The sequence below is a fragment of the Agelaius tricolor genome, unplaced genomic scaffold (genome assembly GCF_023055355.1).
Source record: "Agelaius tricolor isolate 1412-34295 unplaced genomic scaffold, bAgeTri1.0.p SCAF_28, whole genome shotgun sequence".
NCBI classification, from domain to species: domain Eukaryota; kingdom Metazoa; phylum Chordata; class Aves; order Passeriformes; family Icteridae; genus Agelaius; species Agelaius tricolor.
Genome location: NW_027269288.1, coordinates 3,140,625 through 3,168,400, shown reverse-complemented (window position 1 = coordinate 3,168,400; position 27,776 = coordinate 3,140,625). Strand labels below are relative to the sequence as shown.

Below are 27,776 nucleotides of genomic sequence, written 5' to 3'. Positions count from 1 at the left end.
TGGAAAAGCCCGGGAGGGGCTGGAGCAGCACAGACCCTCGGGGAGCTGCTCCTTCCCCGTGGGATGCGGCGTCTCTGCCTCCCGGCTTTTCCTCGGTGGATGGAGCGAGGTTCCGGAGTCTCAGCCAGGACACCTGGGCTTTTCCAGCGATTATTGTTATTTTCTAGGAAATTCCAGCTGGAGAGAGGTTGTCCAGGCCAGTTTGGGCTGCAGGAATCCCAGCGGTGTCATCCCTGGCTCCAGGCCCTGCTTTCGAGCATCGAGCCGAGTGTTTCCCAGCCTGCCTGGGAACGAGGTGACCCCGAAACCTCCTCCTGCTCCACTGAGTATCCATCCTGAGTGTCCATCCAAGGGATACTCACCCGTGCCACCCCAAACCCACCCCCAGCAGGCAGCACGGACAAACAGCCAAGAAAATAAGTGTTAATTTATTGGACAAGACCCGTGACAGCCCCGTCCGGAGCCCGTGAGCGGCGCCGTCGCCTTCCCGACGGGGAAGAGTTAAAAAATAGAGAATTTGTGGGGTCTGTAATGCTACAGAGGTCCCATCCCCAAGCAGAGGTGCTCTGCCCGAGCATTCCGAGCGGAGAAGGGGCCCAGGTGCTGGGGATGGAGCAGCAGCCTCGGCAAGCTGGGAACGGGGACTGTAAACTCCCTACACATCTAGAGGGGACTGGGGCTTCACAGTGACACAGCTGGGGGTGCTGGGGCATCAGGGACCCCCTTCCTGGTGGCCTGGGCAGGCCAAGAGAGGCCCAACTGGCCCCAGTGGCCAGCATGGGAGTGGGGGGAGTCCTGCAGGAAGAGCCATGCTGGATCTTCCTCCTCCTCTTCCTCCTCCTCTGGAACTTCTTGCCCGTTCCTCCTCCACCTCCTGCTCCTCTGGGCTGCGGCCATGGGATCAGTGTGGCCATGGGATCAGCATGGCCATGGGATCAGTGTGGCCACAGGATCAGCATGGCCATAGGATAAATGTGGCCAGGGAGTCAGTGTGGCCATGGGATCAGCATGGCTGTGGGCTCAGTGTGGCCATGGGATCAGCGTGGCTGTGGGCTCAGTGTGGCCAGGGATTCAGTGTGGCCATGGGATTGGCATGGCCATGGGATCAGTGGGGCTGTGGGATCAGCATGGCCATGGGATCAGTGTGGCCACAGGATCAGCATGGCTGTGGGATCAGCATGGCCATAGGATAAATGTGGCCAGGGATTCAGTGTGGCCATGGGATCAGCATGGCTGTGGGAGCAGTGGGGCTGTGGGCTCAATGTGGCCATGGGATCACCATGGCTGTGGGATCAGGGTGGCCAGGGATCAGTGTGGCCACAGGATCAGCATGGCCATGGGATCAGCATGGCTGTGGGATCAGTCTGGCCATGGGATCAGTGTGGCCACAGGATAAGTGTGGCCAGGGATTCAGTGTGGCCATGGGATCAGGGTGGCTGTGGGATCAGGGTGGCCATGGGATCACCATGGCTGTGGGATCAGGGTGGCCACAGGGTCACCATGGCTGTGGGATCAGGGTGGCCATGGGATCAGCGTGGCCATGGGATCACCATGGCTGTGGGATCAGGGTGGCCACAGGGTCACCATGGCTGTGGGATCAGGGTAGCTGTGGGCTCAGTGTGGCCCTGGGATCACCATGGCTGTGGGCTCAGGTGTGGCTGTGGGCTCAGGGTGGCCATGGGATCAGCATGGCCATGGGATCACCGTGCCCATGAGATCACTGTGGGATTCCCATCTGCGATGCTGAGGGATCCCGCCCGCTGCATCCCTGCTTTTTCCGGGATAAATAAATTAAGGAAGTGTCCGAGGGCTGGGGCAGAGGCACAGCTGGCACTGCTATCTCATGGCCAGGGACATCCTGGGTGTGGCAAACAGGGGCTGGTCCAGGGGTGGCCAGGCCGGCTGCTGCTGGCTCAGCTCCTTCTCCAGCCTCTTGAAAAGCTTCTTGGAGGCTTTTTTCCGGCGCAGCCGTCGGAAGCAGCCGAGCAAGCCGTGATCCAGGGCGGTCTGGGGCCAGAGCAGGAGGGAAACGGGGTTGGGGGAGGACAGGAGAGCCCCGTGCCCACCAGGGGAAGCTCCAGGGGATGCCCTGTCCCAAAGCTCCCCCTGACCCACCTCCAGCACGAAGGCAGCAAAGAAGTTGAGGGCGGCGATGCCCAAGAGGAGCAGCTTGAAATTGAAATCCTCGATGTGCTGGAGCTTCAGCAGGGATTTGGGGAAGCCCAGCGGGTACAGGGTCAGCCAGATCATCAGGCCAAAGAGCAGGATGAGGACGAGCAGGAAGAGCACTGGGGGCGAGAGGGGACAGGGTGAGGGGCAGGGGAGGGAGGGCTGGTGGTCTTGGTGTCCCTATGGGTGTCCCTGTGTGTGCCCTGTGGGTGTCTCCATGGGTGTTCTCGTGGGTGTCCCTGTGGGTGTCCCCATGGGTGCCCTGGGTGTCCCCATAGGTGCCCTGTGGGTGCCCTGTGGGGGGTGTCCCCGTGGGTGCCCTGTGGGTGTCCCCGTGGGTATCCCCTTGGGTGTCCCTGTGTGTCCCCATGGGTGTCCCCGTGGGTGCCCTGTGTGTCCCCCTGGGTGTCCCCGTGGGTGCCCCATGGGTATCCCCGTGGGTGTCCCTGTGGGTGCCCTGTGGGGGGTGTCCCTGTGGGTGCCCTGTGAGTGTTCCCATGGGTGTCCCCGTGGGTGTCCCCGTGGGTGCCCTGTGGGTGTCCCCGTGGGTATCCCCATGGGTGCCCTGTGGGTGTCCCTGTGGGTGTCCCCGTGTCCTCACCGTTGGTGTAGAGTGGCTCCCGGAAGGGGTAGCCCTTGGACATGGCCACGGCCAGGATGAGGTACTGGAAGCCGGTGACACAGAACAGGACGGTGTTCTCGTAGTTGGGCAGGTTCTGGGGCGCTGTCACCGTGCTGTTCAGGGGCACATACCTGGGCCAGGGGACAGGGGACAGGGTCAGCAGAGAGGCCAAGGGGGGCTGGGCACCACCCCTCATTCTCCATCAGTTACAACTTCGGGAAGAGCAGGGGCAGCTCCAACCTCTATTCTGGGACCTGGGAGTAGATCCCTTGGGAATGGGAGCTGGGCCAGGGGGGTTTGGGTTGGAGATCAGGAAAGGCTCTTCCCCAGGGGGTGCTGGGCACTGCCCAGGCTCCCCAGGGAATGGTCCCAGCCCTGGGGTTGCCAGAGCTCCAGGACAGGCTGGGATTGTTGGGGTGTCTGGGCAGGGCCAGGGGTTTGACCAAATGATCCCTTTCAGCTGAGGGTATTCCATGGTTCCCTGTCTGCTGCCAGATCCCAAATCCCAGGACACACCCTGGGCTCTGCCACAACCTCAGTGCTGTCCCCATCACCAAACCCTCAGGAAACCAGGGCAGGTTCAGGTGGGATATTGGGAAAGATTTCCTCATGGGAAGGGCTGCAAAGCACTGGAATGGCCTGTCCAGGGGAGGATGGAATCACCACCCCTGGAAGTGTCCAAAAACCCCATGGACCTGGCACTTGGGGTTTAGTGGCAAACAGGGGCTGGCAGTTGAACTCAATGACCTTTTCCAACCCTGAATCCCACAATTCCCGGATCTGGGGCCCTCACCAGCTCTGTGAGACGGTGATGAAGTAGCTGAGGACCTGCACGGTGATGAGCAGGGCTGTCTGCAGCAGGAGGCTGCCCAGCACCAGCCCGCTGATCAGGGCTCCCTGCGGCCGCCGCACGCCCAGCGCCGGCGCCGGCCCCGTGCGCCCCATCAGCACAGCCACCGTGGTGGTGATCACCAGGTCGAAGAACAGGAACTGGAAATCACTCAGGTTGGTGTTGATCTGGGGAGGAGGGAAGGGACAGGCTCAGACCCAGTGGAGCTGATGCCTCAGGGTTTTAGTTTTTATATTTTCCATGTATTTGTGACCCTGCAGTTCTTTAGTGTACAACTCCAAACCCCACATGCAGTGCCAGCTGCTGTTCTCCCATTTGGGGCAGACACAACAATTCCTCTCCAATTCCTCAAGGACACCTCACTGCCTCAGGTCCCCAGAGATTACACAAAAAGGAGCTGGGCAGAGCAAACTGGGGGTAAATGACTTCATTACCTGAAGCTGTAATTGGAGAATTAACCCCCAATATGCAAATGGACCAAAGTTATAAAAGTGTGAAAACCCATGAGCCGTGGTCCATTTTTGGGTGTGGCCCCTGGGGGGGTTTGTCTGCCCAAAATGTACCTGAGGGCCCTTCAATAAATACACCTGCTTTTTATTCCATTAATTTTCTCTGGCTCTGTTTTTAGGCAGCCCCAAAAGGCATCGGTGCCCCAGGAATTCTGAGAAAAGCAGGGATTCGGGGTGGGACTCACGGTGTAGAGCAGGAGCACGGACACGAACTGGACCAGGCTGTACAGGGCCATGTACTTGAAGACCCCGAAGGAGGTGACCAAGGAGCACCGGCCCTCCCTGGTGGGGGGAAAACGGCGTCACCAAACGGGCACCCAATGGTCAGCAATGGGCACCCCAAACCAGTAATGAAAAGCCCCGCACCAGTAAAAACCAGTAACCCCAAATCCCCTCCCAGCCCCCCCAGTTCCCCCCAATCCCTCCCATTTTGTCCCAGTCCCCTCCCAGGTCCCTCCCAGTCTAACCACCGGCCAGGGCCAACCCTCTCCGGGACCAGCCCTCTCTGGGACCGGTGGCACTCCCAGGATTCCCCCGCATTCCCGGGATTCTCCTGCTCACCGGATGACCCTGGGCACGCACTCGATGGTGGCCACGCGGGAGGTGAAGGGCGAGGCCACCGACGCCTCGGCCTCGGACAGGGAGATGCCGACGTCGGCCGCCCGCAGCGCCCCGCAGTCATTGGCACCGTCCCCGCACATCCCCACACAGTAACTGCGGGAAAGGGAAAGGGAGCCCAAATTCCTCAGGGAATGGGGAAAGGGAGCCCTCATTCCTCAGGGAATACAGGAAAGGAACCCCACATTTCTCAGGGAAACACAGGTAAGGGACTCCACATTCCTCAGGGAATAAGGAAAGGGATCCCACATTCCTCAGGGAATACAGCAAAGGGAGCTCACATTCGTCAGGGAATGGGGAAGGGAGCCCAGGTTCCCCAGGGAATGCAGGAAAGGACCTCCACATTCCTCAGGGAAACACAGGTAAGGGACTCCACATTCCTCAGGGAATGTAGCAAAGGGGCCCCATGTTCCTCAGGGAATACAGGGAAAGGGACTCCACATTCCTCAGGGAGTGGGAAAGGGAGCCCTCATTTCTCAGGGAACACAGGAAAGGGATCCCACATTCCTCAGGGAATGGGGAAGGGACCCCAAATTCATCAGGGAATGGGGAAGGGACCCCACATTCCTCAGGGAATGGGGAAAATCCCTGGCTCAGCCCAGAGAAGCTGTGGATGCCCCGTTCCAGGCTGGACCTGGTGAAGTGTCCCTGCCCACGGCATGGGTGCCACCAGGTGATGTTTGAGGTGTCTCCAAACACTGCCCACCCCAAATTCCAGGATCCATCCCCTGGGATCCAGCCCCTGGGCCTTACTTGAGCTCCTGCAGGCTGCACACCAGCTGGGTCTTCTGCTCGGGCAGCATGCGGGCAAACACGGTGGCCCGGAGCAGGATCTGCCAACAGGGAGGATCCATCAGTATTCCCAGGGGACAGGGAACTGGGAATGTCCAACAGGGAACTGGGAATGTCCAACAGGGAACTGGGAATGTCCAGTAGAGCATGGGAATGTCCAGCAGGGAATTGGGGATGTTCAACTGGGCAGGGAATTGGGAATGTCCAGCTGGGCACTGGGAATGTCCCTAGGAATCACAGGAAACTCTGGTTTGGAGCTGTGGGGCCACTGTGGGAAATCCCAAAGAGGTCAAAAGTTGGAAGGTTTCCAGTGGCACTGGAAGGTTCCCAGCCCACTGGAGGGTTCCCAGAGGCACTGGAAGGTTCCCAGAGGCACTGGAAGGTTCCCAGAGGCACTGGAGGGTTCCCCAAGGCACTGGAGGGTTCCCCAAGGCCCCTGGGGGCTCCCTGCCTGACTCACCCTGGGCAGCAGCTCGGAGAAGTGCTCGCAGACCACCTGGAAGGATTTCCCGTTGAGGGCGAAGTGGCAGTGCCGGGGTGGGAGGGAGGAGCCGTCCCGCTGCTGCAGGCCCTGCCAGGAAACAGCTCCAGCTCCAGCCCCAGTCCCTGCAGGGCCCCCGGGCCAAGCCAGGACCGCCTGGAACAGCAGGGAATGGCTCCCAAAATCCCAATTCCCAGTGGGGCTGTTTAGGGTGCAGGGCTGGGCTGAACCAGCCCTTCCACACCCAGCTTGGAGCAGTGGGAATGGCTCCCAAAATCCCAATTCCCAGTGGGGCTGTTTGGGGTGCAGGGCTGGGCTGACTGAGATCTCCATGCCAGACCTGGAGCAGTGGGAAAGGCTCCCTGTAATCCCAATTCCAGGCACACCAATGGGGCTGTTTGGGGGGCAGCCCAGCCCTCCACGCCCAGCTGGGAGCAGGATCTGGCAGCACCCATGGGGAGGTTGTTTGGAGCTGCCATTCCAGCCTGGATCCCTGGGTGTGCTCCAGGGAAAGGCAGGAGCAACTGAACATCTCCTGAAGGATGGGTTTATGAGGAGCAGGATCACCGCCTTAATTGCCTCCAAGGATAACGATGATGGAAAACCCCTTCCCATCCCTGGGAGGGCTCAGGGCCAGGCTGGAGCACCCTGGGATAGTGGAAGGTGTCCCTGCCCATGAAATGGGACAAGCTTTGAGGTCCTTTCCAACCCAACCCATTCTGGGATGCCAGGATTGCGGAGAAAGCCGGATTTGAGGGACTCCATTTCTTAGATATTGGGAAGAAATTCCTCCCTGTGAGGGTGGGGAGGCCCTGGCTAAGGGTGCCCAGAGCAACTGTGGCTGCCCCTGGATCCCTGGAAGTGTCCAAGGCCAGGCTGGACAGGGCTTGGAGCACCCTGGGATGATGGAAATTGTCCCTCCCTGTGGGATGGGATGAGCTCTAAGGTGCCTCCAACCCAAACCACACTGAAATTCTGTGATTCCACAAAAAACCGAGCCCTGCAGGGTGCCTGGGCAGTTTGAGCTCCCAAAAGGTGTCCTGGGCTCTCACCTCGGGCTGCTCCTCTCCTTGGGAATGCTCGGCCAGGACGAACTTGAGGGCGGCGGGTTTGTCGTGGCCGGGCGGCGAGGCCGTGACGAAGATCACGCCCTCCCTGGGCTCCACCATGCGGCACCCCCGCGCCACGTTCATGGCTGTCAGCATGTTGTCCCCTGCCAGGGACACGTGGGCCATCAGCAAGGAGGTTTTGGGAGGTCCAGGCCAAGAGGAGCAGCTCCAAGCTGCCGTGTCCCCTCTCCCAGCCACCGCAGCCATGTGGTGGCTTCGCTTCCCTCTTCTTTCCTGCAAAACCTCCCGCCTGCCCTGCCCCAAAAAATGTGGGTTCAACCCCTGTTCTCCTGCCTGGAAAATACCCAGAGGTGACCCTACACCCCCTGCATTAGGCATGGAATGTGGGATTTCAAACACAGAAATATTTAGGGGATGTACAGCAGAACAATGAGTTTTTCCACCCAAAACACGTCCACGCCCTGAGCCTTGCAGTGGATCGTGCATCCCGAGGGCAGGGATGCACAGAGCCAGGAGCCAGGAGTGCTCGTGGTGCCCCCACAGCTGCTCCAGGCACAGATTCCTGCTGGGGGTCATGCTGGGGTTCCTGGTGGGGTTCCTGGGGTGGAATTCCTGGTGGGGTTCCTGGTGGGATCCCTGGTGGGGTTCCTGGTGGGATCCCTGGGGTGGAATTCCTGGTGGGGTTCCTGGGGTGGAATTCCTGGGGTGGGGTTCCTGGTGGGATCCCTGGGGTGGAATTCCTGGGGTGGGGTTCCTGGTGGGAAAGCCCTTTCCCCCTGCACACTGCCCAGGACTGTCTGTGTGCCATCCCTCCCCGAGCCCCGTGTGCTGCTCCCTCCAGGGCCACCTGTCACCATGACGGGGCGGATGTTGGCGCTCCTCAGCAGCTGGATCACCGGGGCAGACTCCGGCTTCAGGACATTCTTCATGACCAGGAACCCCAAGAAGTTCAGGCCACTCTCCACAGAGTCCCTGGTGGGAGACAAGGAGCCTTTCATCACCTCCAAAACCAGCACAGAGGATCAAGGGGTGTGAGCAGCTAAAATCCATCTAGGAACCAGCCAGGAATTCCCTTCATATGGATTAGGGATGAATTCCTTGCAGGGCATCCCAGGAAATGCCAGGAGAGAGTGAGGAGATGGAGAGAGGGAGAGCTGGCACCGACCTGGGGAGCTGCAGGGCCTCCTCAAAGGTGGCCACCGTGCCAAGGGCTTTGCAGGCCAGAGCCAGGACCCGGAACCCGTCGGTGGTGTAGTGCCGGAGCATCTGGGAGAAATCCGGGGGCACTGGAAAAGCGAGGCCAGAACAGCTCCTGAGGGAGCCTGGAGATCCCATCCTGGGCTGGGGGAAGATCTCCCCACCCCATAGAGCCTGGAGATCCCATACTGGGCTGGGGGAAGCTCTCCCCACCCCATAGAGTCTGGAGATCCCATAGTGGGCTGGGGGAAGCTCTCCCCACCCCATAGAGTCTGGAGATCCCATAGTGGGCTGGGGGAAGCTCTCCCCACCCCAAGGAGCCTGGAGATCCCATACTGAGCTGGAGAAAACTCTCCCCTCCCCAAGGAGCCTGGAGATTCCATACTGGACTGAGGGAAGCCCCCAACCCCATAGAATCTGGAGATGCCATACTGGGCTGGGGGAAGCTCTCCCCACCCCAAGGAGCCTGGAGATCCCTGCATGGGCTGGAGGAAGCCCCCAACCCCATTCCCAATCTTCTGGCTCCTGTTTCCGTTCCCTCCTGTGGCTGGAGCCACCCCAAAGCCTTTGGGAGCTGCCCCACAGCGTTCCTGAGGATAATTCCCTGGGGGATGAGCCTCAGGGATGCAGCCAGCAGGACTGGGGGTGAGCCCACCTCCCAGTACCAACCAGTTTCCTTCCTGCACAGACTGGCCACCATCTCCGGGGCGCCCTTGACGTAGGCGTGGGCCGAGGCCTCCCCGGGCAGCTTGACCAGGACGCTCATCCTCTGGAGGGAGGAGGAGAACGGGAAACGCCGCAGGATCCCCAGGGGGGCCTGGTGCCTCTGTGGAGAGTGGGTGGGATCAGGGCCGGGCAGGAACCCCTCCAGGAGGCAGGAGGGTGGGGAGCTGTTCCATGGGGTTACCCTGTCCAGAGGTTGCTCCTCCTCTGGCGGAGGTTTCACCACGGCCAAGACCTTCATCTCAAACTGCTGGAACGCCGGGAGCTCCCCTTCCTCCTCCTCCTCCATCATCTCCAGGCGCTGAAATCGAGAGGGCAAAACCCTGATGAGCTCATCCACCCACAGAGGGTCCAGAACTGTTGAGATTCCCAACGCCTCCCTCTCCAGCCCTGCAGCCCCCATTGTGGGAATCTACAAAATTAGAGGGTTTTGGGAAAGCTGCAAAAGGCAGGCTTTAGAGGCAGTGGAACTGTGATTAGAGCTAAGCAGCAGCCATGAGATAGGTCAGCAGAAAAATGATTTAAACTGCAGAAAAGCAAGGACAAATAGAACAATGATCTGTGTATTAATGCTTTGTCAGAACACTTGTCTAGAATAACTCTCTAAACTACAGAAAAGTTTATCTAGCAAGATATTAGGAAGGTTGAAGCTTAATAATGGAGCTCTGTGCGTTGTGTTTTAAAGCTTACAAGTAGGTATTGTATTTGAAATAAGCAAGCATTGTTTTAACCACAGGTACATGTGCTTATAGTGATTGGATAGAACTACTGTCAATATGCTTTTGCTTTGTGTGATTGGTCAAAAAACTTATAAAGTGAGTTGTAACATTAAGTTCTTGGTCTGCTGCCTGGGATGTGAGCTGCTGGCACCTTCCCATTGTCATAACCATGGAATGAGACTGATGCTGGAAAATAAAACAGCTCAAGGCAGTTCCACAGCAGCCCCGTCCCGTTCGTGATTTGCTCACAGCCCCCAGCCGGTGACACCCGCCTCACCCAGCCGGTGGATTCCAGCATTTTGATGTCCACGGGGTCCCCGACGAGCTGTCCCCGCAGCGGTGACACGGCGTGGCAGGTGGCCAGGGCGTAGAGCAGGGCGCCGGCGGGCAGGCAGCGGGGCTCGTGCACGATGGGCAGGAAGCGCTGCTGCTCCAGGGGCACCACGCCCCACACGTCCAGCCCCTCCTGGGTCAGCGTCCCGGTCTGCGGGCACAGCACGGTGGGTCTGGGCAGCCCTGGCACCCACCCTGCCCACCTTCTCTGTAGCAGACCCCACAGAGCTTGGGAAAGCTCCATGGAGGATTGAGACTTAGCAGTAGGAACTGCTGAGTCACGATAAGACAGCAAAATACGCTCCTGTTTCTGACCCCCCGCCCCTTAGCCTTATCTTTGTAACCTCATAGGCCACTACACCTAACCCTTACTATTGGACAAGTTTGGATCCCCCTACACCCTATAAAAAGGGGCTGTTTTATCCCATTCGACAGAAGAAGAGCTGTCGCTGGACCCTTCACAGTCTCCCCAATAAACCATCGCTGTGGAACACCAGGACTTCTTCTCCTCTCTCGCGTCTGCTGCAGCCTCAGCCAAGGGCACCCTAGCAAGCCAGCAAAGAGCTGAGATCTAAGAGAGCTGATAATCACTAAAGAGCTGACAATCACCAAGCCTGCTAAAGGGCAGCCTGCGGCACGGCCCCGAGCTAACTGGGCATTCGGGCACTCTGTCTCCCAGAGGGACTGGGCTCCAGGACCATCCTTGCACCGCTTGATAATAAGATCAAGACCGAGGCTTTATGACACTCCTCACCTTGTCGAAGCACACCAGGCGGATCTTCCCGCACAGGTTGATCCGCGGGGGGCTGATGCAGAAGATTCCCTGTTTTTTCAGCCGGTTCTGGGCATAGATGGTGCCCACGGTCATGGCGGCCGGCAGCGCTGGCGGCACGATGACGGTGACCAGGTCCAGGGCACGGATGATGATTTGGCCCACCGGGACCTGGGAGGGGAGGAGGAGGAACAGGGCTGGGCATCCCTCCCCTGATGGATCCCTGCACGCTCTCCCGCTCGCTCCACCAGCCCTACCTGGTTCCTGATCAGGATGAGGATGCTGTACAAGGTGCCGATGAGAGCTGTGCAGGGGGAGAAGGGGCTCGGTGACAAAGCAGGGCACAGCGGGGAGCTGGAATGGAATTCCATCCATTCCAAGGAATCTGGCTGCTCCAGGATGCGCCTCCACACCCAGACCTACCCAGGATGGCGAGGAACAGAACAAACTTCACAGCATCCTTGTAGAACTTGAAGCTCACGGGTTTGGGGTAGAGGATGGAGCTGATGAGGTCCCCCTTGGCTGTGCAGAACCCTGCGGGACAGGCAGGAGGTCACCATGGCACCGCTCCCAAGGGCACGGATTTAACCTGGGATTCATCCTGGATTATCCCCCATGCCCTCACCTGTGCGGGTGACCACGGCCAGCACCTCCCCGCCCACGTAGGCCTTGGCCTGGATGATCTGTGTCCCGCAGAACAGCGTGTGCCGCCGGTGCTCCTCGGGGCAGTACGCGGCTCCGCCCGCCGGCAGCGGCGTCTTCATCACCGGCACGCTCTCCCCTGCCCAGAACATTCCAGGGGGGGACTGTCACCCCAGGGGGGTCAGGGGCCAGCCAGGGACACTGGTGGGACAGGGACACTGCTGGGACGGGGACACTGCTGGGACGGGGACACTGCTGGGACGGGGACACTGCTGGGGAGACTGCTGGGGACAGGGACACTGCTGGGACACTGCTGGGACAGGGACACTGCTGGGGAGACTGCTGGGGACAGGGACACTGCTGGGACACTGCTGGGACAGGGACACTGCTGGGGAGACTGCTGGGGACAGGGACACTGCTGGGACACTGCTGGGGACAGGGACACTGCTGGGACGGGGACACTGCTGGGGCGGGGACACTGCTGGGACACTGCTGGGGACAGGGACACTGCTGGGACGGGGACACTGCTGGGACGGGGACACTGCTGGGACCCCCTCCAGCTTCAGGCCCCAAAAAGTATAAACAAAATGAGCTGGGGGGCAGCAAACTGGGGGTAAATGACTTCATCACCTGAAGCTGTAATTGGAGCATGAACCCCTGATATGCAAATGGGGTTAAAAATTTATAATTGTCTGAAAAACTTGTGACCATTGTCCATTCTGGCTGTAGCCTCAGAGGTTTCTGACTGCCTGTCAGAACTCAGTGCATCCCTCTGGGTGTCCAGAGCTGCCCAGGACCCCGTCAGGGGGCTCAGAGACCCTGGCACACAGCCCAGAGCACCTGGGGATTTGATTTTGACCCTTGGAGCAAGTTGCCAACTTTGTATGAGGACATGAAAGTCACACAGGTTTGAATAGTGTAATAACAAAATGATCACAGGGTGAAAATGTAGATTTTAGGATTTTTGGTATGGGGGTTATGGGAACAAGATGGAGGAATCTGGGTGTGTCCAGCCTTTCTCCTTCTTCTTGTTCTCCATTTTCTGCAGTGATGTTGGCACTTTGGGATTGGTTTAGAGTAGAAGTGCACTGTCTAACACAGGTGATGGGTATTGGGAATTAAGTGTCAATATGTTATATGTAGTTTGTAGTATAAAAGGACAACACAAAGAGTGCCTGTGGCTGCCCTGCAGAGCAGATCTTGGCTGGGCAGAAAGAAAATTTTATAGATAAGAATTAATAAACAACCTCAAGACCGAAAAGTGAGGAGTCCAGACTCGTTCTGCAGTTGCACGGGCTGAAACAGAGACACCCTGCACATCTCAGGGCAGCAATTATCAACCAAAACCCGAGAACTGCCCAAGGTGTATCCATGGAAGGCCTTCAATAAACACCCACTTTATCCTCCTAGCCCCATGTGGCCCCTGAGCAGCAGGCACCCGGTGTGCAGGGAGGGCTCTCACCGGTCAGCAGGCTCTCGTTGACCATGCACTCCCCGCTCAGCAGCGCTGCGTCGCACGGCAGCAGCGCCCCGGCCGCCGGCAGCCGGATGCAGTCCCCAGGCACCAGCTCTGCCGAGCTGACCACCAGCTCCTCTGGAAAACAATGCTGCTCAGGGCCTGGGGAACGGGGCACTCATCTCCAGAAACCTGGAGAAGCTGCTCAGGGCCTGGGGAATGGGGCACTCATCTCCTGAAACCTGGAGAAGCTGCTCAGGGCCTGGGGAACGGGGCACTCATCTCCAGAAACCTGGAGAAGCTGCTCAGGGCCTGGGGAATGGGGCACTCATCTCCTGAAACCTGGAGAAGCTGCTCAGGGCCTGGGGAACGGGGCACTCATCTCCAGAAACCTGGAGAACCCTCTCAGGGACTGGGGAACGGGGCACTCATCTCCAGAAACCTGGAGAAGCTGCTCAGGGCCTGGGGAATGGGGCACTCATCTCCTGACACCTGGAGAAGCTGCTCAGGGATTGGGGAATGGGGCACTCATCTCCAGAAACCTGGAGAACTCACTCAGGGTGTGGGGAACAGGGCATTCATCTCCAGGCACCTGGAGAACCCACTCAGGGACTGGGGAATGGGGGCATTCATCTCCAGGCACCTGGAGAACTCACTCAGGGACTGGGGAATGGGGCACTCATCTCCAGAAACCTGGAGAACCCACTCAGGGCATTCATCTCCAGGCACCTGGAGAACCCCCTCAGGGATTGGGGAACAGGGCATTCATCTCCAGGCACCTGGAGAACCTGCTCAGGACCTGGGGAATTGGGGCACTCATCTCCTGACACCTGGAGAACCTGCTCAGGGATTGGGGAATGGAGTCACTCGTCTCCAGGCACCTGGAGAACTCCCTCAGGGATTGGGGAACAGGGCATTCATCTCCTGACACCTGGAGAACCCCCTCAGGGTGTGGGGAACGGGGGCACTCATTTCCAGGCACCAGGGAAGGAATCCCCGTGGCATAAGGCAGCAAACAGGAAGGGGTTAATTCCCTGGAGGTGGTAAATTGAGATCCAGGCCTGGGGAGAGCTGCTCCAGACCAGAATTCCCAGCAGGGAGGTGCCAGGCCTGGGGAGAGCTGCTCCAGACCAGAATTCCCAGCCACCCTGAGCACTGGGAATGGCACAAACACCTGTGGACAGCCAGGGTTTGGGCTGTGTGACAAACGGAACCACCAGGGGAACCCCAGGGATTCCCAGCACCAGGAAGAGCAGGAGGAAAAGGGCTGCTGGGAGAGGGCAGGGATTCATGGGGGGATTATCCTTGTAATCAATTTCTCTCTCTCTTTCCCTGAAATTCCCTGTTAAATTAAATCCATATTGGCTTTGGAATATGGTCTTATCTGCATCTTCATTTGGGCAGAGGTACCTTTCACTAATTGGACCCCAAAATTATTCCAGTGTCTCATAAGATTATTCCTGTGTATCCCAGCATTATTCTCATCTATAATAACGTCATTCCCATGTATAATAACATTATTCCCATATATCATAACATTATTTCTATGTATCCCAACATTATTCCTGTGTATCCCAGCATTATTCCTGTGTATCATAACATTGTTCCTGTGTATCCCAATACTATTCCCACATATCCCAATATTACTCTGGTGTTTCATAACATTATTCCCATGTATAATAGCATTATTCCCATATCTCATAACATTAATCCCATATATCATAAGGTTATTCCCATATATCACAACATTATTCCCATGTATCCCAACATTATTCCCATGTATAATAACATTATTCCTGTGTATCCCAACACTATTCCCACACATCCCAACACTACTCTGGTGTCCCATAACATCATTCCCATGTATAATAACATTATTCCCATGTATAATAACATTATTCCTGTGTATCCCAACATTATTCCCACCCATCCCAACATTATTCCCACACATCCCAACATTACTCTGGTGTCTCATAACGTTATTCCCATGTACAATAACATTTTTCTGGTGTGTCCCAACATCATTCCCACCTATCCCAACACTACTTTGGTGCAGAACCAGGAACCCAAGGACACATCATCCCGACCACCATCCCAAAAATCCTCCCTCTCACCTCCTCCAGGCCGCCGGACCCGGACCCCCACGGACATCCTGGCCATGTTCCGCAGTGTGGTGCTTTGCTGGGAGGGAGGCAGTGGTCAGAATCCACCCAAAACACGGGAAAACATCCCTAAAAACGGCCTGGGGGGCTTGGAAGCAGGGATGGAGGACAGGGAGAGCTGGGAGAGGGCTGTCCCCACCCGGAGCAGGGCTGTTCCGTGGGGCTGTGGCCCCAGAGGAGCTGTCCCCACCCACCTTGCGCGTCTCGTAGAGGGACAGCCCCAGCGAGAAGGTGGAGATGAGGAAGATGCAGGCGGCGTAGTAGTAATAGGCATCACACACCCACAGCACCATGCTGAGCACTTGGAACAGGTAGAAGGGGTTGAGCACCTGCAACAAGGACAAAAAACAGCTCTGGGAGCTCACTGGGAGACCTCCTTGGGGTGGGAGAACCTTCCCCAGCCCATCATGGGATTTCCAGGGTCCGCGGGGTGGGAGAACCTTCCCCAGCCCATCATGGGATTTCCAGGGTCCTCAGGGTGGGAGAACCTTCCCCAGCCCATCATGGGATTTCCAGGGTACTCGGGGTGGGAGAACCTTCCCCAGCCCATCATGGGATTTCCAGGGTCCTGGAAATGGGGGAGAGCTTCCCCCAGCCCAGTATGGGATTTCCGGGTTCTGTGGAAATGAGGAGAGTTTCCTCCAGCCCAGAATAGAATCTCCAGGCTCCTGGAAGTGGGGAGAGCTTCCTCCATCCCATTATGGGATTTCCAGGCTCCTGGAAGTGGGAAGAGCTTCCCCCAGCCCAGTATGGGATTTCCAGGTGGCAGGAATTTCTCCAGGCTCCTTGGAGGAGGAAAGGCTTCCTCCAGCCCATTGTGAGCCTTCCAGGCTCCTGGATGCAGAGGAGAACCCAGCCCTTCCCAGGGGCTGGCAGCCCCCAAACCCTCCATCCCCCTGGAACTCCCTATGGATGCTGCTCCCAAGGATGCTCAATCACCTCCACAATCCCTGAGGGCTGCTCCTGAGTGCACCCAGAGGGTCAGGAAGGGTCCCCTCCACGGCTCTGCCTTCTCCCCAAATCCTCTCCTCCCTTCCCAAGGGCTGGGAAGCACTTCCAGAGAGGGACAGGGAGCAGGGGAGGGATCTGTCCTGGGAAAATCCGCTTGGGAAGCCCAGCCAGGAACCCACCTCCTCCACCAGGAGCCTGGCGTAGGACTTGACGGGCACCTCGATGAGGTTGGGGCCATAGATCTTCCTCCTGAGGGGGGGAAGGACAGTGAGGGAATTTTATCCTTGGGAAAGGAAAGGGAAGGAGTTTTATCCTTGGGAAAGGAGAGAAAAGGAACTTTATCCTTGGGAAAGGAAAGGGAAGGAGTTTTATCCTTGGGAAAGGAGAGGGAAAGAGTTCTATCCTTGGGAAAAGAGGGAAGGAGTTTGATCTTTGGGAAAAGAGGGAAGGAATTTCACCCTCGGGAAAAGAGAGGGAAGGAGTTTGATCCTTGGGAAAGGGAAGGAATTTTAACCTTGGGAAAAGAGAGGGAAGGAATTTCATCCTTGGGAAAGGACAATTTGATCCTTGGGAAAAGAGTGGGAAGGTACTTTATCCTTGGGAAAAGAAGGAAGGAATTTCTTCCTTGGGAAAAGCCGCATTTCCAGCCCAAGGGCCCCTTGTGCTGCCCAGACCCCCAGGAGGAGCTGGGTTATGCAGAGAAGCCAATCCCAGTAATTCCATCCCGCCCAGCACTTTGGGGTCTGAGGCTCCAGGATTTCCTGTTCCCTGGAAAAGCCCCAGGAAGCTGCCAGCCCCCACCTGGCACCGTGCTCCTGCTGGTCCAGCCCGGCCTGGCACAGGTGCAGCTCTGCGCAGCTCCAGCCCTCGTCCAGGACGCTGGGCAGCAAAGAAAAACAGGGAGAGAGTCAGACCCAGCGGGGAGGGCGGAACAAACAGCACAGCCAAGGGCCCGGGACAAACCCACCCCTTTGGAAAGGGAAAGTGCCCTTTTCCTTGGCCTCTCTGCAGCCCACGGCTGCCAAGGGAAGGCAACAAAAGGGGCACAGTCCGAGAGCTGGGAGCATCCGGCCCTGCCAAACCGCCCCGGCCGGTTCCCTGTGTCCGGGAGCACCCAGAGGGCACCAGGGATGGCTCCCGAGGCCGGGGAGTGCTGAGGGTGATGCCTCAGGGTTTGAGCTTTTGTATTTTCCAGGTATTTGTGACCCTGCAGTTCTTTAGTGTGTAACTCCAAACCCCACAGGCAGTGCCAGCTGCTGTTCTCCCGTTTGGGGCAGACACAACAATTCCTCTCCAGGCCTGGCAGTCAAGGACACCTCACTGCCTCAGGCCCCCAGAGATTCAACAAAAGGGAGCTGGGAGAGCAAACTTGGGGTGAATGGCTTCATTAGCTGAAGCTGTAATTGGAGGATTAACCCCCAATATGCAAATGGACCAAAGTTATAAAAGCGTGAAGTGAGCCTTGGTCCATTTTTGGGAGTAGCCCCAAGGGGGCTTCTGACTGCCCAAAGTGCCTCAACTGAAGGCCTTCAAAAATCAATAAAAGTGATTTTATTCCCTTGATTTGGCCTGGCCTCTGTTTTTATGGAGCCCCAAAAAGGCACCAAGGGACAGGCAGTGCTGGGGATGCCACGGGCAGGAGGGAGCTGGGAATGCTGGGATCCAGGAGGATCCTGAGGGAACTGAGGGAGCAGGAATGCCAGGATCCAGGAGGATCCTGAGGGAACTGAGGGAGCAGGAATGCCAGGACGCAGGAGGATCCTGAGGGAGCTGAGGGAGCAGGAATGCCGGGCTCTGGCAGTACCTGACCCTGCAGAAGGCCTGCCGCCGCTCCAGCCACACGTAGCGCATTCCCTGGAACAGGTAATACCTCAGGAGGTTCTTCTGCTGGAAAGGGATGGGAAAACGAGCCATGAGTGGGGTGTCCAGGGACAGGGAGAGGGCCTGGGAGTGGGGAAGGTGCCGGTGCCACCTCGTCCTTGTCGTGCAGCCGCACGGTGTCACGGCTCTCCTCCTCGTCCGGCACCGCCACAGCCACGCTGCTCCTGCGCTCCGGCTGGGCCCCGGGGTGCTGCTCCAGGCTGTGGGGGAACTGGGCTCAGCCTGGCCTGCCACCCTCCCTCAGGGACACCCGGGCTCAGCCTGGCCTGCCACCCTCCCTTGGGGACACCTGGGCTCAGCCTGGCCTCTCACCCTCCCTCAGGGACACCCGGGCTCAGCCTGGCCTGTCACCCTCCATCAGGGACACCCGGGCTCAGCCTGGCCTGCCACCCTCCCTTGGGGACACCTGGGCTCAGCCTGGCCTGCCACCCTCCCTCAGGGCCAAGGGACACCCAGGCTCAGCCTGGCCTGCCACCCTCCCTTGGGGACACCAGGGCTCGTCAGCCATCCCTTGGGGACACCCAGGCTTAGCCCTGGCCTCCCACCCTCCCTGGGGGACATTGGGGCTCAACCACCCTCCCTCAGGGACATCGGGGCTTAGCCCTGGCCTGCCAGCCTCCCTCAGGGACATCGGGGCTCAGCCACCCTCCCTCAGGGACATCGGGGCTTAGCCCTGGCCTGCCACCCTCCCTCAGGGACATCGGGGCTCAGCCATGGCCTGCCAGCCTCCCTCAGGGCCAGGGGACACCCGGGCTCACCCTGGCCTGTCACCCTCCCTCAGGGACACTGGGGCTCAGTCACCCTCCCTCGGGGACACTGGGGCTCAGTCACCCTCCCCAGGACCAGGAGTGGCTCCGGACCCCTCAGGGACAGAGCCTGGCTCACCTGGCCTCGCCCAGCGGCTCCGTCAGCACCTTGGTGGTGAAGCACTGCCCAAAACGGTCCTGAAACACAGGGATGGGGGACTGGGAATGCCCGGAGTGTTCCCAGCTCCTTCCAGAACCCGGGAAGGCCCTGGCCACCCATCCCAGGTAGGGGATGAGGTTTGGGGACAATGAAGAGAAGTTCCAAGCTGGGCAGGCTGGGATGGAAGGGGGAAACGTGGAGTTATTTTAGGAATAATAATGATTCCTGGAATGGGACAATTCTAGGAATTATAATGATAATAAATTCCTGGAATAATCTGGTGCTTGAGGAGAGGAGATGCCAGACACAGGCAGGAGGACAAGTAAAGAGAACATTTACAGGGTCTTGTTGGGAACTTGGGGCAGAGACCAACCCTGGATCTACAGAATCCACCCCCTGATCCATAGAATCCAACTCCCAATCCACAGAGCCCAAACCCAGACTCATAAAACCCAACCCTGTATCCACAGAGCCCAAACCAGGATCCACAGAATCCAATCCCAGACCCAAGAGGATCCAACCCCAGACCCATGGAATCCAATTCCCGATCCACAGAATCCAACCCCAGACCCACAGAATCCAACTCTGGATCCACAGAATCCAACCCCACACCAACAGAATCCAATCTCAGATCCACAAATCCACCCCCTGAGCCACAAAATCTAACTCCCAATCCACAGAATCAACCCAGGATCCACAAAATCTAACCTCAGATCCACAGAATCCAACCCCAGACCCACAGAATCAACCCTGGATCCACAGAATCCAACCCCAGATCCACAGAATCAACCCTGGATCCACAGAATCCAACCCCAGATCCACAGAATCCAAATGCAGACCCACAGAACCCAACCCAAGACCCACACAATCTAGCTCCCAATCCATACAATCCAACCCCAGACCCAGAGAATCCAACTCCAGACCCACAGAATCCAACTCCCAATCCACAGAATCAACCGTGGATCTGCAGATCCAACCTCAGACCTACAGAATTCAACCTCAGACCCACAGAAGCCAATCCAGACTCCCAGAACCCCACCCCAGACCCAGAGAATCCAATCCAGACTCCCAGAACCCCACCCCAGACTCACTCCCAGGCTCCCAGGCTGGGAACGCCGGCCGGGATCCCGTGGGACTCACCCTGATGATGACCCAGTCTGCCTGGCCCAGGGCGCAGGGCTGGCACTTGGCCTGCACCTCCAGGCTGGGCTTCCAGTGGAAGAGCAGCAGGAGCAGCCCCGCGCTCAGCACGGAGCCCGCGTGGCACAGCAGCACCCGCCAGGGCCGGCGCTGGTAGCCCGTCACCTCCTGGGGAGAGGGGAACGCTGGGCATCAACGGGGATCACTGGGGATCAGTCACTGGGGATCACTGGGAATCACTGGGGATCGAGCACTGGGAATCAATCACTGGGGATCAATCTTTGGGGATCACTGGGGATTGATCACTGGGGACCAACCACTGGGGAATCAACCACTGGGGATTACTGGGAATAGATCACTGGGGATCACTGCGGATCAATCACTGCGGATCAATCACTGGGAATCACTGGGGATCAATCACTAGGAATAACTGGGAATCACTGGGGATCAATCACTGGGAATCGACCACTGGGGATCACTGGGAATCGACCACTGGGGACCAATCACTGGGAATCACTGGGAATCAACCACCGGGGATCAATCTCTGGGGAATCACTGGGAATGGATCACTGGGGATCAACCACTGGGGATCAACCACTGGGGATTACTGGGAATTGATCAGTGGGAATCAATCACTGGGGATAACCAGGAATCACTGGGAATCAATCACTGGGGATAACCAGGAATCACTGGGAATCAATCATTGGGAATCACCAGGAATCAATCACCAGGAATCACTGGGAATCACTGGGAATCAATCACCTGCACTCGGCTGCTCAGACATAAAATCAGCTAAAATCGATTATCAACCATCAAACCCTCAACTCCCAAAATCCTGGCGTGACCGAGCCCCAGGCAGGGAAAACCAAGGGGCTGGAAAAGCAGCACCTGGAGGTGTGGGAAGCCCCGGGATGGGTGTGGGAGACCCCCCAGCCGGACCTACCATGTGGGCCGGGTCGGTGTCCGGCTGCAGCGTCCCGTAGCCCGGGCGCCGGGCCCCCAGCAGCCGGCTGCTGTCTGCAAATCCACCAGAAACACGGAGAAGGGTCAGCAGAGGGGCTGGTCAGCCCTGGGGCTGTGCTCCCGGCGATGCCAGCCCCGGGAGGAGGTGGTGGCTCCTGGCCCATCCAGCCGGGATCGCTGCCCCCTCATCCTCCCGGGCACGTGACGGTCACGGGGACGACGCCGGAGCAGCCCCGGGATTTCTGGCGTTATCCCAGGAGCTCCGCGGGCACGGGAAGGGAGCAGGGCTGGGCCGGAGCCAGGCCAGCTCTCCCTGCCACTTTTCCAGCTTGTTTGCTCCTTGTTTGCTCCCTGGGTTTGTTCTTAGCCGCCAAAAAATTGGCATTTCCCAGTTTTAACCATGCTCCAATTCCTGTCGGGCTCTGCTGCACCCCAAAGCCCAGCCTTGGAAATTGGGATTAGGAATCATCCCTGGGATCCTCCCAGGTGGGATCTCAACCATCACCCTCTGTGCCTGAAGCTGAACCTGCTCATTCCCTAAATCCAGGATGGATCACAAGTTACTGATCCTGCTCATTCCCTAAATCCAGGATGGATCACAAATCACTGAGCCTGCTTATTCCCCAAATCCAGGATGGATCACAAATCACTGAGCCTGCTTATTCCCCAAATCCAGGATGGATCACAAGTCACTGAGCCTGCTTATTCCCCAAATCCAGGATGGATCACAAGTCACTGAGCCTGCTCATTCCCTAAATCCAGGATGGATCACAAGTCACTGAGCCTGCTCATTCCCCAAATCCAGGATGGATCACAAGTCACTGAGCCTGCTCACTCCCTAAATCCAGGATGGATTATGGTCACAGCATTCCCAAGGCTGGGATCTCAGAGCAGCAGTGGGGAGGCAACACGTGGCACAAGCACGGAGCTGGGAGCTGTTCCCACTCATGGAACACGTGGATATTTCCTGCCTGAGCCAGGGTTGGGTTTCCAGGAGGGCACAGAGACCAGCTCAAGGATTTACACTGGAAAAACCGCCCCGGCTGGATTCCTGCTGCTCCCTGCCCACCCCAAAGCTCCTCTGCAGGGGAGAGAAGCCATTCATTAAAACCATTCCCTGGCTTTGGTGATCTTGGTGGGGGGGATCCATCTCCAGCTCCCGCAGCTGGTGCTGCCCCACGGGATAAATTTGGAGGGCGGGAACTGTGGGATGAGCCTGAGGGACGGTTCAGTAAAACAAAAGCTGTCTCAGGAGCCAAGAAAAGGAAGGGAGGGGTCAGCTGTCCCCAGTGCCAGCCTCAAATCCTGCAAAAAGCAGGAATTCCAGCTGCAGGGACACCGGGAGTGCTGCCCTTCCCAAGGGCAGGACAAAGGACAGGGTGGGGGGGGGTCAGGCACAAGGACTTTTCCCGGTATCTGCAGGAGGCGGGGAAAGCATCCAAAATCCAAATCAGCCCAGTTCCCTTCCCAGAGCCCCTGGGCAATGGGAAACCCCGGCCTGCCCCTCTCCTGAACGGAACTATCCCGGCTTTTCTTGATCCTAAAGCAACAAATCCTTGGGAGGATCCAAGCGGCTGCGCACAGCCCCGTTCCGGGGGATTCCAGCCCCGTCCCGGCTGAATTCCTCCCCTCCCGCTCCCATCCCGGCTGTTCCCAAAGCTCGGCAGGTGAGGAGAAGCCCCGGCACAGACTCACCCCGCCTCATCCTGCCGGGAGCCGCTCCCGGTACGGGTGGGATCGGCCGGGAAGGGGTCGGGAAGGATGGGATCGGGATGGGAGAGATCGGCCGGGTGGGATCGGGAAGGGTGGGATCGGTCGGGATGGGGTCGGAAAGGATGGGATCGGGATGGAGGGATCGGCTGAGATGGGATGGGTCAGGATGGGATCGGGAAGGGTGGGATCGGTCGGGCTGGGATCAGTCAGGATGGGCTCGGGATGGGATCGGCCGGGCTGGGACCGGCGGCGCCGCCATCCCCGGTGCCCCCGCGGCCGTGGCCGGGCAGGTCCCGAGCGGAGCGGCCCCGCTGCCGCCGCAATCCCGGCACCGAGGCCACTCCTTGTCGGCAAACACAGCGCGGGGGCTCCTGGATGTCCCTTCTCCGCCTCCGCATCCCGGGAATTTCCCCGGAGCCCTGCACAGAGCTCTGCTCTCTGCCGCTAAATCAGGGATTAGGAGGAGGATAAGGGCCAGGAGAGGCTGGAATCCCGGAGAGGGGTCAGGATGCACCGGCCCGGCTGCTCCGGGGAAGATGGGAGCCAAGATCCCGCGCTGATGATGGATGTACACGGCCAAAATCCCACCTGGCCTTCCCTGCAGCTCTCTGGCTCCGAGACCAGGCCCCGCCCTGTCCTCTCGGGTGGAAATTTGGGAAGAGGCTGCTCTGGATGCTCCCACAGCCGCTGCACATCCTGGCAGGGGGGTGAACCCTTGGACTCCAGAGCACAGAGCCGGAAGCCAGGATGGGATCGGGATCCAAGGCCTGGCTGGGGATCAGCTGGGAATGCCAGGATTTGGATCCGAGTCACAGCCCCCTCCCCAGAGGAGCTGCACATGGAAAACAGACGGATGCTGCTCCTGGAGACTTTTCCATCAGCTTCCCTGGGCAGCCCTGGCCCTTCCCTCCCTTTCAGGAAGCAAACAAACCCCAAGGGGGCCTGGAGACCTCCTGCTGCTCCCATGGTTCCTGCTGGATGGTGTCTGGGCAGCACCATCCGTCTGTCTGTCCATCCATCCATCCATGCATCCATCCATCCATCCATGCCTCCATCCATCCATCCATGCATCCATCCATCCATCCATGCCTCCATCCATCCATGCCTCCATGCCTCCATGCCTCCATCCATCCATCCATCCATCCATCCATCCATCCATCCATCCATCCATCCATCCAGGCTGGAAGCTGCCCAGTATCAGGAAGCTCCATCCAAGGAAGTTCCTGTTCCAACCACCGAGGTTGATGGGATGGGGTTGGCAAGGCCAACTCAGGGAGATGGGGACATGGAAAATCAGGATAAGCCAAAATCTGGGAAAGAGAGACAACGTAAGGAAGTGTTTGGGTCATGGAGGGTGAGACTGAACCCAGGAGGATCTTCCAGAGCCTTCGGCTCCGGGATGGGAGATCCCACAGCTGAGGGCAGGGTCGGGCTGAGATCCTGGTGATTCTCCTGCCCTTCCCATGGATCCCACACACCAATCCCTGCTGGACAGGGACGTGCTGCCCTTCCCATGGATCCCACAGGAACTGATCCAATCTGGACAGGGATGTGGGGCCCTTCCCATGGATCCCACACACCAATCCCAGCTGGAGAGGGACACTCTGCCCTTCCCATGGATCCTACACATCGATCCCATGCCGCCAGAGCAAACCCATCTGACCAGGCGGTCTCATCCTCCCGGAAAAACAGCCCAAGGCTGGAGGAACAAAGGCTGAGATGGGTCTGATCCAAGGTGGGGATGTGGAAAACCAGGATTGGGACTTCCCAGTGCTGGGAAATCCATGCTCAGGCATCAAACCCTTGAGACAGCTGAGGAGCAAATTCCTGGGAATTCCCAGCAGCCCCAGGTTCAACTGCACCGGTTGTGGTTTGGGTTTTTGGAGAGCTCCTCTGTGAGGAGCGGGGCTGTGCCACGTGCCAGTGAGATTCCAGCATTCCAACCCTTCTGGCACATGGGGATCCTCCCTGGCACCCAAACCCAGCTGCCAGTCTGGAGAGAAGTGCCAGGAACATCCTGGCTTGGGGAACACCACGGTGTGAGCAGGAAAACAGCGGGTTCACACCCCAACCCCACATTTCCCCCAGTTCTGGGTAAATGAGGGCTCCTCCCCCCTTAGGAAGAGGGGCTGCACTTCTGGCATTCCCAATGGGAAGTGAGGAACTGGGGGGGAACACCTCCAGCAACCCTTAAATCAGGAACTCAGGGAGAAAAGGGTGAGCTTGGACCCCCAAGTGCTGCTCAGCTGCGGATTGGGATTGGGATTGGGGTGGGCGAGGGGGATCCCAGGGGATCTGAGTGGGATCACCACAGGGATGGAACTCCCAGAGCACCCAGGGATGTCCCCCCTGCCCTTCCCTGTCCCGCTGCTCTGCCTGGAGGAAATGTCCCAGCAGGAACGGGGCAGGAAAGGAGCGAAGGTCGCTCGGCAGCGCCGCTCCCGCATTCCCGGGAACGGGAATCCCGGCAGGGAGCCCTGGAAGGATCCGGAACCCCGGGTGCCCTTTCCCACCCTGCACCAGGTTCTGTCGTTCATCCATGATAAAAACCCTGGGATCACTCTGGGATGGGATCCCAGGGGCGATGGCTCCTTCCAACTCCAAACCCCAGCCCGTTCTCCACGATCCCCAAGGCAGAGGGACGGGAACATTCCCGAATTCTGGGTGGGATCCACCCGCGGGAAACGGCTCTGGGAGGGCCGAGGGGATCCGGGGTGGGGTTTGGGGGGTTTGGGGCCTGGGGGAATTGGGTTTTGGAGAGTTTGAGGGGTTTGGGAGTTTGGGGGGGGCTTGGGGTTTGAAGGATTCAGATGGTTTGGGGTTTGAGGGGTTTGGAGTTTGAGGGGTTTGGAGTCTGGGATTTGGAGGCTTTGGGGTTTGGAGATTTGGGGTTTGGAGGGTTAGGAGGGGTTGGGGGTTTTGGGGTTTGGAGAGTTTGTAGTTTGGACAGTTTGGAGGGTTTGGGGGTTTTGGGGTTTGGAGGCTTTGGAAGGTTTGGAGAGTCTGGGGTTTGGAGGGTTTGGGGGTTTTGGGATTTGGACAGTTTGGGATTTGAGAGGTTTGGGGGTTTTGGAGTTTAGAGGGTTTTGGGAATTTGGGGTTTGGTGAGTTTGGGATTTGAAGGATTTGGATGATTTGGGGTTTGGAAATTTTGGGGGGTAGGAGGGGTTGGGGAGTTTGGGATTTGGACAGTTTGGGGTTTGAGGGGTTTGGGATTTGGAGATTTGGGGGGTTTTGTGAGTTTGGGGTTTGGAGGGTTTGGGGTTTGGAGGATTTTGGGGGGTTAGGAGGGGTTGGGGAGTTTGGGATTTGGACAGTTTAGGGTTTGAGGGGTTTGGGGTTTGGAGGGTTTGGGGGATTTGGAGAGTTTGGGGTTTGGAGCACCCCACAGCCCTGCCCACAATTCCTTCCCCTCGGATCCATGGCTGCGCTCCCAGGGCCGGAATTCCTGAGGGATGCGGAGCCAGGAGGTGCCAGGATGGGAGAGGGGCCGGGAAAGAAAGTGGGATAAAAATGGGAAACAAAGCGAAATAAAATACGGAAAATAAAGCCAAATAAAAAGGGAAGTGAAGCAAAACAAAAAAGGGAAGTGGAGCTCAATAAAGCGAAATAAAAGAGAAACGGAACAAAATAAAAAAGCAAAATAAAGAGAAATAAAAGAGAAATGGAATTTTAAAAGTGAAATAAGCAAAAGATAAAAAGCAAAATTTGAGTTAAAAAAGGAGAAAAATTAAAATGAAAAAGCAAAATAAAATAATAAAGAAAAATGAAGTGAAAAAACAAAGCGAAGGAAAAAGCAAAATAAAGCAGAGCAAAAAAGCAGAAAAGCAAAGCTAGGAAACAAAACTACATCAAAATAATGATACCAAATGTAAAATTAAAAAGTGAAAGTAAAAAAGCAAGCCTCAAAAGAAAGCAAAACAAGGAAGCAAAAAAGCAAAATAAAATTAAGCCAAATAAAGCAGAATATTAAAGAGAATTAAAGCAAAATAAAACTGCAGAATTTAAAAAAAATGGTAACAGAATAAAGCAAAATTTAAAAAATAAAGCATAATGAGGGAAATTTGAAAAGCAAAATTTTAGAAGAAAGGCAAAATAATAAAGCGAAATCAATGGGAATAAATAGAAATACATGGGAATAAATAGGAATAAACGGGAATAAATGGGAACACATGGGAATACTTGGGAATGGGGATAAACGGGAATAAATGGGAATAAATGGGAATAAATGGGAATAAATGGCAGTGGAGCCTCGCGGGTCCCGCCCCCCCGGGCTGGGCTGGAGCGGCCCCGGGAGCCCCCGGCGGCGCTTTGGGGTTCGGGGGGCTCGGGCACGCGGGGGGGTCCCCGTCCCTGACCCCCACCCCTCATCCCATTCCCGATCCCGATCCCGATCCCATTCCCGGATCCCGATCCCGGTCCCGGTGCCGGTTCCTGACCTGAGCTCATGGTGCGGCCCCGCGGCCCCGCGCGCCGCCGGAAAGGGCGGGGCCGGAACGGCGGGGGACGCTGGGAATTGGAGTCCGCACCCCAAAAATGGGGTGTGGCACCCCAGGGGATGGTGGGAAATGGAGTCCGCACCCCAAAACAGGTGTGGCACCCCGGGGGATGCTGCGAAATGGAGTCCACACCCCCAAAATAGGTGTGGCACCCCAGGGGATGCTGGGAATTGGCGTCCGCACCCCAAAATAGGTGTGGCACCCTAAGGGATGCTGGGAATTGGAGTCTGCACCCCAAAAATAGGGTGTGGCACCCAGGGGATGCTGGGAATTGGAGTCCGCACACCAAAAATAGGATGTGGCACCCAGGGGACGCTGGGAATTGGAGTCCACACCCCAAAACAGGTGTGGAACCCCAGGGGATGCTGGGAATTGGAGTCCAGACCACAAAACGGGTGTGGCATCCCAGGGGATGCTGGGAATTGGAGTCTGCATCCCAAAACAGGTGTGGCACCCAGGGGATGCTGGGAATTGGAGTCCGCACACCAAAACAGGTGTGGAACCCCGGTGGATGCTGGGAATTGGAGTCCGCACCCCAAAACAGGTGTGGAACCCCAGGAGATGCTGGGAATTGGAGTCCAGACCACAAAACGGGTGTGGCATCCCAG

General features: G+C 57.7%; 1 protein-coding gene across 2 annotated transcripts; it reads right to left on the bottom strand.

The window, feature by feature from the left end:
* Positions 1-409: 409 nt before the first annotated feature.
* Positions 410-27,166, bottom strand: ATP13A2 (ATPase cation transporting 13A2). 2 transcript variants are annotated; one of them, XM_071449173.1, is made up of 29 exons: positions 27,109-27,166; positions 20,937-21,010; positions 19,994-20,161; positions 18,833-18,891; positions 18,039-18,147; positions 17,871-17,953; positions 16,868-16,945; positions 16,246-16,315; positions 15,310-15,444; positions 15,068-15,134; positions 12,960-13,091; positions 11,481-11,636; positions 11,279-11,389; positions 11,113-11,159; positions 10,838-11,026; positions 10,028-10,234; positions 9,216-9,332; positions 8,978-9,134; positions 8,277-8,397; positions 7,959-8,083; positions 7,094-7,254; positions 6,021-6,131; positions 5,522-5,601; positions 4,712-4,864; positions 4,336-4,432; positions 3,585-3,808; positions 2,771-2,922; positions 2,116-2,288; positions 410-2,007 (listed from the first exon to the last, which is right to left on the bottom strand). In XM_071449173.1, exons 1-29 carry the CDS (start codon positions 27,116-27,118, stop codon positions 1,837-1,839), a joined length of 3,537 nt encoding a protein of 1,178 aa, XP_071305274.1. In that variant the 5' UTR covers positions 27,119-27,166; the 3' UTR covers positions 410-1,836. The 2 variants fall into 2 exon arrangements, with proteins under 2 accessions (XP_071305274.1, XP_071305275.1); XM_071449174.1 differs by having other exon boundaries at positions 17,871-17,950.
* Positions 27,167-27,776: the final 610 nt, after the last annotated feature.

Bases quoted from the DNA above. Each gene is read 5' to 3' on its own strand.
- ATP13A2 (XM_071449173.1), bottom strand. The intron at 20,162-20,936 runs GTAGGTCCGGCT...CCCTCTCCCCAG, and splicing joins ACACCGACCCGGCCCACATG to GAGGTGACGGGCTACCAGCG. The intron at 2,289-2,770 runs GTGAGGACACGG...TCTCGCCCCCAG, and splicing joins GGAGCCACTCTACACCAACG to TGCTCTTCCTGCTCGTCCTC.